The 17,071-nt window shown below is 40.2% G+C and overlaps 2 protein-coding genes across 2 annotated transcripts in view; one reads left to right on the forward strand and one right to left on the reverse strand.

Annotated features, from left to right (window-relative positions):
* The window catches only part of LOC126401665 (retinol dehydrogenase 7-like), a 4,971-nt gene extending 3,716 nt beyond the window's left edge, over nucleotides 1-1,255 (forward strand). The window contains exons 3-5 of the mRNA XM_050063025.1: nucleotides 255-513; nucleotides 606-769; nucleotides 858-1,255. Of these exons, the coding sequence (XP_049918982.1) occupies nucleotides 255-513; nucleotides 606-769; nucleotides 858-1,081 (647 nt within the window). The 3' untranslated portion in view covers nucleotides 1,082-1,255. The remainder of the gene's footprint in view (nucleotides 1-254; nucleotides 514-605; nucleotides 770-857) is intronic.
* Nucleotides 1,256-5,289: 4,034 nt separating this feature from the next.
* atp5f1b (ATP synthase F1 subunit beta) lies at nucleotides 5,290-9,040 on the reverse strand. Its single transcript, XM_050063024.1, has 10 exons — nucleotides 8,882-9,040; nucleotides 7,834-8,007; nucleotides 7,552-7,726; nucleotides 7,231-7,352; nucleotides 6,951-7,135; nucleotides 6,688-6,846; nucleotides 6,355-6,477; nucleotides 5,974-6,186; nucleotides 5,681-5,882; nucleotides 5,290-5,578 (listed from the first exon to the last, which is right to left on the reverse strand). Exons 1-10 carry the CDS (start codon nucleotides 8,982-8,984, stop codon nucleotides 5,481-5,483), a joined length of 1,554 nt encoding a protein of 517 aa, XP_049918981.1. The 5' UTR covers nucleotides 8,985-9,040; the 3' UTR covers nucleotides 5,290-5,480.
* Between the last annotated feature and the right edge of the window lie 8,031 nt (nucleotides 9,041-17,071).

Consider the following 17,071-nt stretch of genomic DNA (forward strand, 5'->3'; position numbering starts at 1 on the left):
TGCAGATCAAGGTGTTTTATAGTGCCTTGTACATGAAACATGATTATATGATCTTTGTCTCTTAATCAACTTATGTATCTTAACCTTGTTACTTGATTTGGACACAGACTTTTACACTACACTAGATGCCACTGAATCTCCCTAAATCTTACACACTGTTCCTTTTAAGATTACTGTTGCAGCTCTGCTAGTTTTGAAGAAGTCTTGCAGCAACAAATTTCATTGACTTGCTATCCTCTGTGTGATCCTCCTAGGCTTATGGGCTGTGGTGAACAACGCAGGCGTGTCCGTCCCCAGTGCCCCGAATGACTGGCTGACCATTGACGACTTCAAGTACATGCTGGACGTCAACCTGAACGGGGTGATCGCGGTGACCATAAGCGTCCTGCCGCTAATCAAGAAGGCCAGGGGAAGGGTGGTCAATGTAGCCAGTGTGTTCGGGAGGATCAGTGCCACAGGAGGCCCGTACACTATCTCTAAGTACGGTGTGGAAGCTTTCAATGACAGCCTCAGGTGAAACATTAACTCACACAGTCAATGGTTTGTCAGTATGTCAGTTCAACACACGTACACAAGCACTGATAAAATAAAAATGTTCCGCCTAGGTTAAATATGACACCTTTTGGTGTCAAAGTCCTCTGCATTGAGCCAGGCTTCTTCAAAACAAACGTGACTGACACTGCTATCCTGAGCAAAAACCTGAAGGTAGTGTGGGACAAACTCCCCCAGGACGTCAGAGATGACTATGGGCCTGATTATGTACAAAAGGGTAAGTTTGGATCATTGTTTTTCTTCTTCTTCTTCTTCTTTGTTTTTAATTAATCTATTTTTCTATTCCACTTTTTTTTCCCTCCTAGCACTTGCGGTAGTTTCAGACAAAGTTGCCAAGATAAGTGATGGAGATCTGATGAAGGTGGTCAGCTGTATGGAGCACGCCATATCTGCTGTCCGGCCCCGCACCCGCTACTCCGCGGGCTGGGACGCCAAGTTTTTCTGGCTGCCACTGTCATACATGCCAACCTGTGTCTCTGATTACATCCTGAACAAAGAAGCCATTCCTATTGCCAAGCAAGTGCAATAAACCGTGCAATAAACCATGCTTTATTGTATCCACATCCTGACTTTTTATGCAATTTAACAATATAAATCTACCAGTTCACTGATGTCTTTGTCATTCCTGATTAAAGTCTCCTTCCTATCTACGTTTGTGTTTCCAACATTTGGCAGGTGGTATAAACAACACAATTTAATGCAATACATTGTGTCCCTTCTCTGATTATTGTCCATAAACTTGTTTTTATTACAAGCAGTTAGATTGTGTACATACTCAAGGTCACTTTATCTTCAGGCAGATAGGGGTTTGTTCACACTAATATGCTTGGCCGTGATAATGGGCTTGTGTCAAAGGTTAGGGACGAGTAGCAGCCTGATTCATACGTGATGAAGTATGAAAGGAGTAGGACCATGTTGAGAGACAGGACTGTGATTTTGCTTTGTATTAAGAAGACAAAGGTCAAATACAACTGAAACTTCTGTGTGTCAAGTGTAAGGACTAAAAATAATGGACGTAGCGACCATGATGTCACCCATTGGTTTGTGGACTCTGGCTTTGAAGCCTTGAGTTCGGCATTACTGTTGACTCCATCTTGATTTTTTAGAGCCAGACTTGACACTGTTTAGGCGAGAGACTGGAGCTGTTGAGGAGCGAGGGGTGGATCTGACTAGAAAAACACTATTGGCAGACAACCGGTCACTCAAAGCAGTCTGCCCTTAATTTTGTGTAATTTAAGCCTTAATAAAATGTAAATGGGTGAGTTGTATAAAATGCCCCCCCCCATACAGTTGTCACAAAGGGGGAAATTAGCTACAGAGACCGTGGTTGTTGGACTTTTTTTTTTTTTTTTAAGATATTTTTGGGGGCATTTTTTTAGCCTTTTTAATTGATAGGAAAGACAAGTGTGAGGGGGGGGAGTGCCGCAACAGCCTTGTACATGGGGCGCCTGCTCTACCACTAAGCCACAGACACCCCGTTGTTGGACATTTTAACATGGGCTTGATGTGGACTGACTGGCTTTTGGAGCCAACCTCAAGCGACTGTTTAAAGATCAGTGTTTTTTTGGCACTTCTATGTTGGCCTCAGAGGTTGCCACTCGTTCAAACGTGTAGGACAGGTGTCCAAACTTTTTGGATTGGGGGCCAGATTTGATAATAGGAACATACCTGGGGACTAGCTGTTCCTTGCATCACACGGGTTATTGAAAGATACATATATATATATATTTTTAAAAAAAAACATACAAATGAGAGAAACGCAACTATTTCAGTGAAAAGGTATTCAACTTCCCCTCACTGATGATGTTACACTTCTTTGCTGTGTCCATGTCTGTTAGCTAACAGGAAATGTTTGTTGTTAGGTAACTGTCCACCTGTATAGTTCCTATTTGTGGCACGTCTACCAACTGTATGATAGTCCTGCCATCTTGAGGTGAACAGAAAACATTTTGAACAACAAGCCATTGGCCGGTTATATGATTCTGACATACTGTTAGCAGATGGTATGAAGGTAAATGTAATGCCCCTTGTTTTTTTATCCCCAACTTTCTGTTTGATAAATGTGGTGGTTTAAAGTTTTTGCTTTCATGTAATTTTATCTCAAGTAAACTGCCAGTTAAGCTTGCCAATTTCCATAAACAAGCCCTGGACACATGGAAAATCACTTTTAAACACAACTTCTCCCCACACACATGTAGCCTATATTATAGAATAATCAACATGTATACAAAAATAAGACCATATTTTTTTAAAGACTGGTATGACCAAGGTATTATGTTTATTTTTGAAATTCTAAATGATACTGGGGACCTAGCTACCTATGAAGAATTCACCCAACAAAGAGGATTAGAAATTTCTCGCTCTTTGCATTCCAAAGTACTTAAAAGTATACCTACTAACTTGCTATCTCCAATTAAAGCATCTTGTCTGTATAAACCATGCTCAGGAATGATTCCTGTACTGTGGCTTGGTGGAAGGGCTTTTGAGGAACGTTCTTGTAATAATGCTCATATTAGGAGTGTTTTTACTTCTCTTCATAGTCAATATCCCAGCTCCTTTCATCGGTGGAGAGTGATGTCTCCTAACATCAGTAGGAATGTCTGGACTGAATTTAACAAATTTCTTGTCCCCAGTAAAGTTAAAGAAGTTCATATTAAACTCTTGCATAGATAATATCCTTGCAATGAATTCATTAACAAGTTTAGACCTGATGTGTCACCCTTATGTTCCTTCTGCAAAGAAGAGGTGGAGTCTTTTTCTCATTTATTTTATGTTTGTCCACATTCTTCTAATTTTTGGACTCAAATATCTTTATTAATTTGGGAGTCTCAGAAGGTCTTGGTCACCATTACAGAAAGTATGGTCTTATTTTTGAGTGTCGAATCTAACAATAAGAAAATTGATAATGTGATAAAATTGCTGTCTGTTGGATAAATATCATATTAATAAAGCCAGATTTCTTCGGTTTATCCCAAATGAAATTTTGTTTCATGTTGAACTTAAGACTTTTGATGATTCTGTATCTAAAGTACCTAAAAACAAAAAAAGCTTTCAAGACATCCAGCCTACTAAAAGATGTTGTAGACCATACTGCCAGATAATATATTGCTCCTATCTATTTTTTATTCATTTATTTATTTATTTATTTTTATATTTATTTACTTACACTGTTAGTTTTTATATAATTTGCACATTTTTTGTTTGGTGTGTGAGAACTACGGTGGCCGACGCAAGAACGCGAATGGCACTTGCTATCAGGCACTACATACCCAATATGTGTGCTATCATTCAACATACATTTGTGTAAATAAACAGTAGTGTGTATCTTTATGGACGCACTGAGCCATACTAACCATGTCACATACTGACTGCCTCCTTTCTGGTTGGATACAGGTAAGTCAGCCATAAGTAACTGCCAACCTTAGCTCTAATGGTAATTTAAAAATATTTTGAAAACTGTATTATGTCTTGCAAAGTGAAATCTTACACTTTTTACAAACTTGAACCCAAATTAAATTGTTATTTACATTACACAGATGTTGGTCGTTGTCTACCGCGTTGCATTGTGGGATATTTTCGCCAGCATACTGTCTAGTGTTTGCATACTGTCATATTTTACCGGAAAAAGTATGCAATTCATATATGGTTGACTTCATATTAAGGTGTCGGACGTGCAAAAAAAAACACATACTGTTTTAGCCTACTAAATAGCATGATAGTGTGGAATTTTGGACACAACTCCAGTGTAAACTTTGTGCTCTGAGCTGCCGCAGAAACAACATGGCGGACTACGAAGAAGGCCGGCTTCTTATGTAAGGTTAGACACAAACGGCTCAATTTAAGGTAATAAAAACATGACTGTCCGTAGTTTTAAGTGATAACACAACAATGAAAATATAGATAGTAACATTATATTCCATTTCTGATCCTGCTAAAGCTTACAAACTAGTCTCTAACACTTTGTCTTGCTAGCTGTAGGTAGGCTAACCCTAGTGTTGTGACGTTACGTGATTGTGGGCTGCCGGCTGGGAGACGTTGATATGCGGCACTAAAATTCAAGTGTGGCGTGTGTTGAAAGAGGCTTTACTGTCAACTGTGCTGCAGGAGGCTATTCAGTCCTTCGTGGCGCTTTGTTTAGCACCAGAGGACCTGTAATACTGTCGGTTTTGTCTGCTCTAGTTAGGAGGCTCATCTTCTCATAATGACCAACCGTCAGTTTTTTTTTTTAAACAGTTTCCTATATCATCCATTTTTGCCACTTAGCAGGGTCCAGGTCACAGTCATTTAATTGATTTTATAATTAGGAGGTATTGTTTTATACTGCTGGGAAGCACTGACAAAAATATGATTTATAAAGTGAAATGAAGTCCTTAATGTCCCTGCCAGTTTGCCATATTTTGGGTCCCATCAGTAAGTAATAAAACCATTCTGATGCACACTGCAATTCAACTAATACATATTTGTAGTCTCAACCGTTTTGATTATTAAAGCTAAATGGCAGTACAAATTAGCTCATAAGTTTGTCACTCTTAAAAGTTGAAACAAACACTCATCCATTGTTTGTCCACTGTTTTATTTAAGCGCTTGACAAGCTGCAACACAGTTCAGAAAGCTTAACATGGCTCGTGACTGCCTTCTTGTGGTCAGAGTGGATGACAGCCATTTCATGGAAATTCTTCATTAGGAACAAGATTCTCCACAACTATGAAAGCATCTAGGAAATATACAGTTGACAAGTTGTTTTTTGTAAAGACAGTGTTTTATTCCATCTTTCATTGGAAACATTAAATAGAACTTTTCTTTCAGGATGACGAGACAGGTACATTTGCATTTTAGACATGTTTTACAAACCAAGTGCTCCTAACCACAGAACCCCTCTCCTTTGTTTTTCTCCGCTTATCCCCACAACAGCTAGGTTGTTTAGATGTTTATGAGTGCTCCTCAGCCAGCTTCTCAGCCTTCTGAACCACTTCCTCAATGGGGCCAACCATGTAGAAGGCCTGCTCGGGCAGATTATCATACTCACCTACAGGGAAACAGGTACAACAGAAAAAATTAGTACCACAAATAGATTTGAATAAGTTTAAGGATGCAAGCAAAAAATGTTGTTTGACCCTAATATACATACCACCAAGGATGCTCTGGAAGCCCTTGATGGTTTCCTTGAGGGGCACCAGTTTGCCCAAATGGCCAGTGAAGACCTCGGCCACCTGGAAGGGCTGGGACAGGAAACGCTGGATCTTGCGGGCACGGGCCACAGTCAGTTTGTCCTCCTCAGACAACTCATCCATACCCAGAATGGCAATGATATCCTGCAGGGATTTGTAGTCCTATAGGAGGGAAAGTGAACTTGTTAGCCTGATCAATGTTTGGTTAATTTAGAAAAAAAAGATTTAAATATATTGCAATTATGTCCCAAACCTGAAGGATTTTCTGCACACCACGGGCGATTTCATAGTGCTCAGAGCCGACGATGTTGGGGTCCATGATACGGGAGGTTGAATCCAGGGGGTCGACAGCGGGGTAGATACCCAGCTCAGCGATAGCACGGGACAACACAGTGGTGGCGTCCAAGTGAGCGAAGGTGGTGGCGGGGGCAGGGTCAGTCAAATCATCAGCGGGCACATAGATGGCCTGGTGGAGAAAATTAAAACTCAGTCAATCTTTAGTAGTTGCAATTTTCCCTTTGAGTCACCATGAAATCAAGTGACCCCATAACCAACATATTTTTAAAAGCTTATATTAGCAATACAGTGAGTTAACATACAGCTCCAGTAAGCTATCCTCAGTGGTCATGTTTACCTGCACAGATGTGATTGAACCCTTCTTGGTGGTGGTGATTCTCTCCTGCATGGTACCCATGTCAGTGGCCAGAGTGGGCTGATAACCCACAGCAGAGGGGATACGACCCAGCAGGGCAGACACCTGAGGAGGAGGATAACTTTTGTCAGTATCAGATATGTCATTCAACATTTTTAGTCACACTCAGGGGTCTGGATGTGGCTGTACAGCAGTAAATTGTGACTGCATAACAAATTTAAATTACAACCTTACAACAATCCTGTTAATTTTATTTTTAGGTAAATGTTTCCTGCCAGTGCAACTTGATGGAGACATGATGGAAGCTTTACAGACCTCAGAGCCAGCCTGTGTGAAGCGGAAGATGTTGTCAATGAAGAGCAGCACATCCTGACCCTCCTGGTCACGGAAGTACTCTGCTACGGTCAGTCCAGTCAGAGCCACTCTGGCACGGGCACCTGGGGGCTCGTTCATCTGTCCGTACACCAGCGCCACCTAGAAGGGACAACACTAAAGGTAAGTGCTTTGCTCCTGAAAATAATTTTCAAAATGTGCCACAATTTCAAGTTTAAATTGTAGAGGCTTGACAACATCCTTACCTTGGAGGTGGTGTCCTTCAGGTTGATGACACCGGACTCAATCATTTCATGATACAAGTCATTTCCCTCACGGGTACGCTCTCCCACACCGGCAAACACAGAGTAACCACCATGGGCCTTGGCCACGTTGTTGATCAGCTCCATGATCAACACAGTCTTGCCCACACCAGCACCACCGAACAGACCTGTGATCATAAATGTGGGATTAGTTTGATAAACAAGTTTCAAAAATTGCAGTATGCTAGCCATCATAATATGTACACTGCCTATGAGCACATACCAATCTTTCCTCCCTTGGCGTAGGGAGCCAGCAGGTCCACCACCTTAATGCCAGTCACCAGAATCTCCTGCTCCACACTCATGTCAGTGAACTCAGGGGCCTCAGCGTGGATAGGTGCAGTCCTGTGGAGAGGAAAAACAGTTCAGTAATCTACCGAGTTTTTTGCAGGCCAATAGACCTTTAAAAGCTCATATGTAAACAACAATGTCATGCTAGGTGTGGCTAGCTTTACTAACCTCATTTTGATATCATTATTCTGCAAGACATTATGTTATTATCGTTTCACAAATGTAATGGTGTTATTTTTTTAAGTAAACTCACTGCTTGGTGGAGATGGGACCCCTCTCGTCGATGGGCTCGCCAATGACATTCATAATCCTGCCCAGAGTCTCGGGACCCACTGGAATTCTGATGGGGGCACCGGTGTCCAGAACTTTCTGTCCACGGACCAAACCCTCAGTACCATCCATAGCAATGGTACGCACTGTGTTCTCCCCTAAACACATGGTGGAAATTTCTCAGTTATTGTCAACTGTAAACATTAAGCATTTTCTGTCTGCTCCTGCAGGACTTAAGGAAGGTCATACTGCTGTTGTTGCTCACCAAGATGCTGAGCCACCTCCAGGACTAGCCTGGAGTCACGGCCGGCGACTTCCAGGGCGTTGAGAATGGGAGGAAGGCCCTCATCGAACTGGACGTCGACGACGGCACCGATGACAGCCACAATCTTACCAGCGGCGGCGCTGGCAGCAGCGGCAGGTGCGACATAGTCTCTGCCTGTAAAGTCATGCAGACAATGTGTGCATTTAGTGTGTTGTACATGTGTGCTACAGTCATGACCTTGTAATTCCACTGGTACGCATTAGTCTCCAACATGCCACCCTCTCCACTGAAAAGCACCGGACAACTGCGTGTCTGCTCCGCCTCAATGTCAAGGGATTCTTGTCGGCCAAACTTTGAGCCTTAAGACACAACTACAATGATCGAGCGACGTCCCCTAACTAATCAATAAGTGTATTTGTGAGAAATATGAGTATGTCTTAATGTGTACAAACTCTAGCAAGCCATTTCCCCGGCGCAATAACGTCTCCGTGGAAAGACAGATAGATGAATGAAATGTACTTGGAGCTAACGTTGCTAATGCTGCTACTGCTAATGACAAACGCAGGGCATTCAATGGCAAGTGTAGTTTGAAGTTTCATACTCGTCATGTTAATCGATTAATTTAATGCTGGGTCTGTGGGTTGTCGTTGAGGACTGTACGTCATTGCTAATCCAGTTGCCAGACCTTGCTAAAACGCAACTTGTAATGCTAACGTAGCAGGCTCTGCACAGTCTCACGCCGCCTCATGTCATTACATAAAGGTCATTGCAGCCAGCACGAGAATAACACAGTCTGCTCATTTCCTGATGCATGACATCTGTCAGTAGGAGCATATCTGCAAGCATGTACCAGTAGAAACCTCGAGAATAACTCAAACACATTTCAAATATGTCATTTTCATGTTAAGGCCTGCTACGCAGCCGGCAGGGCAGCCAGCGTGTTGCTAGTTAGCATGTTAGCATTGCCCCTGCCCTTCTCTGACGGGCGCGTTAATAACTATTTTCTTATTACGACTTCGTTCAAAAGCACCGAGCATGCAGGACTCACGTGAAAGGACGGCTGGGGATCCGACGAGGGCCTTCAGGGGCTGGGCCCCAGGCTTGAGAGCCTGTAATGCCCCGGTGCAGCAGCGTCCCACAGCTCCCAACATTGTCAAAATGGCTGAAGGTGGAAAGAGACGGAGGAACTTGCGGCTTTATAATGAATGGCCGCTGAGGCGAACTGCGCAAGCGCGCAACGTAAGAACGGCTAAACTGAGCACGCGTAGAGGTTGAGTGCATCCTGCTGACATTCTGCCCTCCAGAGCTGGACTTTCTGACAGTAAATGTGACTGCTGAATGACCGTCCAGACTAAAGGTTACATGTAATTTAGGTTGTTATTTAAATCAAGTGAGCAATGAATGCAGATTGACATGGGAACGAGTGGTTTAGGTATCCCAGTGATGTCGCTGTACATTTGTACACAATGTCCCATTTCACTGGGAGTGAAGTTTTCAGCTGCACCCCTAACTTTTGCTGTTTATGTCTGGAGTTCCTCTTTTGCTGAGGACATTAACAGTGCTCTCATTACCTAAGCCAGAAAAATTGCAAAAATGTCCACAGTTAGTAGCACGTTCTGAAAATTAGAGAATCCTGCAGAACTTGAAATTAATTATAAGACATCATTATCTATACTTTTTTTTACCTCAACATAATTTGTCAGTTAACCTAACAATGTAAATTGCGTAGACCTAAAACACTCACTGTACCACCTTGGCATGGTGACAGTGGTGGACAGTGACTTAAAGGGACAGTTCACCCCCAAATACAAAAATTTTCCCTCTCACAGTGGTGCTATTTATCAGTCTAGATTTTGTTGGTGTGAGCTGCAGAGCATTGGAGATAGCGACGGCAGAGATGTCTACCCTCTCTCAAAAGTAACAGAATTGGATGGTGCTTGCCTTGTGGAGCTCAAAGCGCCAAAAAATACATTTGAAAAATGTAATGTCGTTCTCTTTCCAGAAATCATGACCTGGTTACTAAAGATAACAGACCGACCTTGATGTGAGTGGTTTTATGTAGAAGCTGTTTTCTTTCTACTACGTATGGGCATGAGTACTCGAGTATTCGTTTCGACATCAGTCCTTTTGTGAACATGATATTTTTATTACTATTGAAAATGGGTAAAATCTTATTTCAATGCATAGCTGCATGCAGTGTATTGGTCAACACAGCTTTTCTGTTTATCATGAGACTACTGCTGTGGGAGTGTGACCTCAGCACCAGGCAACTATTGGTGAGAGTCCGCCTGCACTAAAATACACAGCAACGGGGCTAACTGTTAGCTAATGTTACATAAAGGTTATTAACAGGTTTTACAGCAAAGTTGAGCAGTGTTGGTGCAAGTTTGTTGGGAGTGTTAAATTCTTCAGTGTCGGACGTTAGCAGCTGCTGCTGTGTTAGCTCGTGTAACACTGGGGAGAGCGGCTCAGAGACGGTCCTTCAGTGCTGCGTCTAAAATGTATGGCAGCTACAGAAAGATGGACGACTTTTCTCATGTTAGCGTTCTGGGTTCTGGTTTGATAGGCTGATTAAAACCTGGTTGTTCAATGAATGAATTTCAAATTGCACTTGTTTTTCGTTGTTGACCAATTTACATCCCTATTCTTCCAAAAAAAAAGGAAATTGGAAGCATGTGAGTACTCTGTAATGACTTAATACAAATACTAAAATATGGAAGGTACTTAAAATGCCTACCTCTGCTTTCTACTGAACCTCACCTGCCAACTGTGCAGGAGGAAGCGTGCATCTACTCATGAATGAGAGACTTGTGCTTGTGACAACGCCAGATGTAAACATTAACGGTGTCCTCCTCAGCTGAGCTATAACATTAGCTAGCCTAGTGGTGCTAGGTGTGTTAGCAGTAGATGTGTGCTTCCTTCTGTGCAGTGATATGGATGGCAGGTGTAGTTCAGTAGAAAGAAAATAGTTCCTACATGAAACTGCTCACAACAAGGTCTGTGGATTATCTTGAGTAACCAGGTCATGATTTCTGGAAAGAGACATTGATGTTGAGTTTTTCAAATGTATTTTTTGGTGCTTTGAGCACCACAAGCTGAGTGCCATCTAGTTCCATTATATTGGAGTGATGTCAGACATCTCTGTAGCTGATATCTCCAACACTCAGCAACTCACACCAAAACTATTTGGATTGATAATTAGCACTACAGGTAGAGGAAAAATATGTAGTTTTGATTTTGGGTTGAACTGTCCCTTTAGATACAATCTAGTTCTCAACTTGAGTGTTTTCATTGTATGTTACTAAAGCCTCCACTTCACTGCACTTCAGAGGGAAATATTGTAGTTTTCACTCCACTTCATTTATTGGACAGCAGTTACTTTGCAGATTAGGATATTACATGATGTATTGTTAATATTTAAACTAATCAACTGCAATGTAAAGTCATTAAAATTCACTTCACCTTGGTCAGCTACAATGTTAATATGATGCTTCATTGTTAAGGTATCAATAACACTAATCCAACAATACTGTATATACAGTGACATAACACTCAAAGGCCATTTCTGCTTACTTTTGATACTTTTAGAGGTAAACTTTACTGATAATCTACTTCTGTACTTTCACTCCTATTCCTGCTTGTATCAGAATATGTTTATATCATGGTCTGACTACTTTATCACAGTCATGAATCATTAAGGCTTTCTTAATAAAAGAAGGATGTGTGAACATGTAAGTACACTTGCAACTATTATCAACTGTGGGCTGCATTTATTAAAAGTGTAATTTAGGCTAATGACGGAGTATACAGTAGAAATGTATATTAATTACTGTTGGAAGACAAAGACAAAGTAGTAATACTAAGCTATAAATATACTCTATTGTAAGTAAAAGTCTTCAAATCACTTTTACCTAACACGTACAGAAATATTATTAGTAAGATGTACCTAAAGTGTTAAAAGTAAGTATTAATTTTGCAGAATAGCCCCCTCAAAATATTATATTATTGGGTTATTATTACTGGGTAGTTCAATTTATAACAATTATATTTTTATAAAACATATTAAATATATGTTAAGATGGTAAGATTTTAACCTGCAAAGTAAGGACAGTAGTGTAGCTCTCACATTTATGTAATGGAGTAAAAAAGTATTTCCTGAAATAAAGAAGTGTTAAGTAACAAAAAATGGAAATACTCAAGTAAACTACAGGTAACTCAAAAATATGAGTAAATATTCTAGCACTGTTTGTGTGTACTTGTTCTGGGTTACTGGAGGCTGCATGATTTCATTCTTCAGCATGGTTTGAGTGGAGGGTAGGGCAACATCTCATTTTGTAGGAGAAGTGAAACAAAATTACACATGAAATCATTTTGAACCCAAAGAACATGTTGGGCAGTACCTTTTTTCAAAGTAGTGTCTGCAGTCTTTCCTTTAAGGCTGCATGCATACTCAACAATATTCACCAATAAGGTAGGGCAGCCTGCAGAGATGAACAAAGTACTCATATCTATTACTGCAGTAAAGGTAGTATAGCCACAGTGTAGAGATACTCTCTTACAAATAAAAGTTCTGCAGTCAAAAATGTACTTAATATAGCCATATAACAACTTCAGTTCCCCACAGAAATTGCTCTCTGACAGAAATGTAAAGCAGTGAAGATATTTTAAATATAGCATACACGTCAAATTGAAATTGATGACATTTGTTTTTGCTGACCCCTCCACAGCAGTACATTGCTTAGCTTCTGTGTTGGACTCCAGCCTGCTTCTCCAAACTGGGCTCGTGCCAACCGACATCTAGCTTATGTAATGCACTGACTATGGGTAAGTACCTCATACAACCTCACTTCAAAAGATTTTACCAAGCCTAATTTTTTTTGATTATATTATTCAACCTGAATTTGCAGAGTAACTTGTAACTAAGGTTGTGAAATATATGCAGTGGAGTGAAAAGCACATTATTTGCTCATAAATTATAGTGGAGTAGAAGTATAAAGTGGTAAAATGTGCAATACGATTGCTCTGCATTCTTCATTTTACCTTGGGTTTCATCTCTCAGGCCTCAGGCTACAAATAATTTTGAGTGAGGAGTTGGCCTTACTCAGTCTCTGCTTTGTTCATCTTGCTGAGCTGTGGGACAATATATTTAGTATGGAGAAATGTCCAAAGCTATGTCCTACATCCATACCATACATACTAATTCTAAGCAGAGTCTGTAGTGTAAGTGAGGTAAATTCAAAACAGTCAGTATGCATACAGGGAAACCCTTAGTTTTTGAGTGTGCTGTCACATAATCTTTTCCTGCCATAACAAACTCTGAAGTTAATTTATTTCTTGTGTTTTAACTAGAAAAATATATATACCACGAAAATCCTAGAAAAGAGTCCACCATTTTGACACTAGAGGGTGCTAAAGTACTACAAGAGACAGAATGTGTAGCGGTTGGATGCATGAGTCTGTGTTTGATTGTGTTGAATTGATGCAAGTTATTGTAGAAGGTTGAAATCTTCTAGTTGTCTTACCCTCAGTTTAAAGCTTAATGTAAAATTAAGATTCTGATCTAACAATGCCGGAGAAGTCATGTAGAAATGTATGTAGAGCAGAGTGTGGCAATCCATTTTAACATTGAACCAGCAGTGGTGGGAGCTACTGTGGATGTCAGTAGCCGCTTGTTGACTAGTTTGGATTCTAAGCCAGCACATCCTTAATGTTATTTTAATGAGTAGCAATTTTAATTAAACATATCTCCAATTTAATTCTCACTAGTCAAAATATAAATCCTTGATATCAATTAAATTTCTTACTAGTGGAAATGTTCATTGTAGATATCTGTAACTTCATTACAAGTCATCAACTTTTACCATTGATCTCTATTCAAACTTAATTACAAATGTCTACTATTAAATTTTGACTTGTTCTAATTCCAAGTCGGCGTATCTATAATGTAATTTTGACTAGTTGCAGTTCTTACTGAAGATATCTGTGGTTCATTTCTCACAAGTTAAAATGTTGATTTTTGACATCAACAATTAATTTCTTACCACTGGAAATTTCCATTCTTGATATCCGTATCTTAATTTTAACTTGTCAACTTTTACCATTGACCTCCATTCAAACGCAATTATAGCTGTCTATGATTTTTAAAAACTAGTCAAAATGGAATTTTAGATATGAAGAAGAAATTTCCACCTGTCAGATATCACTATAGATACCTTCAGTGACTTAAGGGACATATCCAACATGAATGTGGTAATTTGGGCAACAGATACTAAATGATTATGGTAATTTAACAGTCGACCAGTGGTTTTATGGTTCTTTAATTATATGACACCCATATATCCGAAATGGTTTGTTGATATGTTGGACATATTTGAAAAGCAATTGTTGATATCTGAAATGGGTAATTACATTTCCACTGGTAACAATTCTTTATCAACAAGTGAAAATTCAATTATAGATATCTGTAATTGTTATTCTTACCAGTGCAAAAGGACTTACTGATATCTATAATTAAGTTGAATATATCTGTGAATCAGTTTTGATTAGTGAAATGCAATTTCTACATGCGAAGACACATCTGTCAATATGTCAAAATTGTTTTACACATATCTCACATTAACATTTTACAAGTCAAAATGGCATTTTGACATGTTTAAACGTCATTTCCACAAGTGAAAACTTAATTGCAAGTAGTCAGGGCTGCTGTTTAAATGTTTAATGGCTTCCTACAAACAGAGTCACAATGTATTATACAAATGGTAAGCATGTTCAGTCAGATGATATCAAGTTAAATATTTGCAACATACCAGATACAGCCGTGGGGGTTCCTTTGGACTCCCTATAAATGTGTTTTTCAAACACACCTACTGATGTTTTGCATATAACTGTAAATGACTAAACAAGACTTGGCATCGCTCCTCCTTCCCACATGACTATCTTCCCATCTGCAGGCATAGATGCATCTCTACTAGTCTGTATTTGTCTGTGAAAACACAGCACATACTTGAATTAAGCATCCAGTGCATGCCCCAAAGTGAAGTCTGATGAGTGACGGCTGAGAATACTTTTGTTGCTAGGCTTTTGTGGTCTGTGTTGTTGGATTATTGCAGGTACATGCAGGCGAACTCTCTGAATGTCACTTAAAGTCAAAAATCTATTTTAAAAATTTCTTGTGCAAAAAGTTTGGCACATAGTCAAGGGAGCAGCGTTGAGATCACTCTGCAATCATTCCCAAAAGGTTTCCATATATTACTGCTCAGTGTTTGGAAAGATTGTGATTGTGTTGCAGTTACTGTAGCTACAGTGATCAGGCTGAATGAGTTCACAGCAGCGAGAGATGCAAGAATGGACATGTTCCTCTACATGAGCCAATGCAGCAGAGGCCAGTGAGGTTACCGTTTTAAACGGGTAGAGAAGTCTGATAATGACTGATAATATGAAGCTAATATCTGTATTTAAACCCACAACAATAACCTTCATTCAAATCCTTGCAAACGTTTCCCATCCAATACAAATGTCGCACTTTTGTATTGTCTCTATCAGGTTTTGCAAAGCCCCCTTCATCATACCTGGAACTGTTTGACAGCAGGCGACCTTTGACCTTCCACAGACATGTTCCATGTAACACTGGTGAGGAAACAGTTTTCTGCTTTTCAGGATTTTTGATTGAAGACCTTAAAGGTGATGATAATAGCAGATTGAAACAGATGGTAGCTCACGGTGCTGTGATGTGCCGTAAATGCTTTTTTTTACCCTGCCTTGCTCATGGCATGGCTCTAGGCAGTATTCCAGCACTTTGGTCCAGTCTGAAATATATCAGCAACTATTGGATGGATTGCTGTGAAACTGTGTTCAGACATTCATGGTCCCCAGTGGATGAATCCCTATGAATTCATGATCCTTTGACAGTGTTGATGGTAAATGTCGTCAGTTGAAGCAAGAAATTACTCAGTGTGTGCTATATTGACCAAGAAGGCGGAGTTCTCCTGCTTGTGGGGCTGTGTCCGCTGTGCCTGTATGTACCAGGATGCATTGCTCATTGATCATCTGCCCTCTTGGCCCTGCTGGTCTTGGTTGTCTTTTCCAGTTTATCTTCAGGATCTTGAAGAGGGTCCTCAGCACACCTCTGTCGAACCGATAGAGAAAACTTCCATCTGTCTATAGGGCCGTCCACACCAAGAGTGACAACTGTAACGATAATGATGTGAGCATCCACACTGATGAACGGTAATATTCTGGAAACAGCGTCGCCAAGCACGTGCTGCTGTGTCAGCCTGTGAATTTGGATGGATTTTGATTGGCTGTCAGTGTTTCTATCGTTCATCAAATCACTCTAAAAGTGATCCCTTACATATCGTTCACCGCGGTTCTTGTGTTATAGTTGTGTAGACTACATCATCCACTTGAGTTGGAATGATTTTTAAAACAATACATTTATTTTAATTGTTATTGTTGTAGACGGCCCTTTTTGCACATACAGGCTCTCTCAGGGTTGACAGCATCCAACAAAAACATGGAATTGAATTAATTGCAGCAGAATCATTCCGTTTCTGTCAGCATCAGAGGGCAATTTAAGCAAAGGTGCCACCAGTCAGTTTTTTTTCTCAGCAGCTTGGGCTCTGGAGGATCCCTCTGGACATGTCCTCTCTCCGCTTCATGTCTTTGGTCGTAAAACAACCAATTTGTACATTTCTGCAAACCAGGGATGCATTACATGTGTATGTTATCATATAGCATACATACATTTCTTTTTGTTTCAACAATGCTGTATTTAGGTTTAGGTACAAAAAACTCTTTATTATTGTTTGGAAAAGATTATGCTGTTGCTTAAAATACCCAGTGCTGGAGGCAGAATCTTGGTTGGAAACAACTGCTTTTCGTGCCACTATCCACAGTGGGAAAAAAAGTGATGAAAAACACCCACATTTGGTGTCTGACAAGACGCTGGGTATGTAGTGACAATTTAGAAATGCTGATATGATATGTATGAAATATAAATCTGTAATGTATCTGTGGTATGCAGAAATGTATAACACCAACATTTTCTAACAATGAATAGGTGTGCTCTGGCTCGACATACAGTACCAGTCAAAAGTTTGGACACGCTTTCCCATTTACTTGAATGGAAAAGTGTGTCCAAACTTTTGACTGGTACTGTATATATACAGCTGAGTATCCGAGTCAGCCAAAACACTCTGCACACATATATTGTGTTGGAAACATAGCTAGCTTGCAATAA

This window comes from Epinephelus moara, chromosome 15 (assembly GCF_006386435.1).
Source record: "Epinephelus moara isolate mb chromosome 15, YSFRI_EMoa_1.0, whole genome shotgun sequence".
NCBI lineage: Eukaryota > Metazoa > Chordata > Actinopteri > Perciformes > Serranidae > Epinephelus > Epinephelus moara.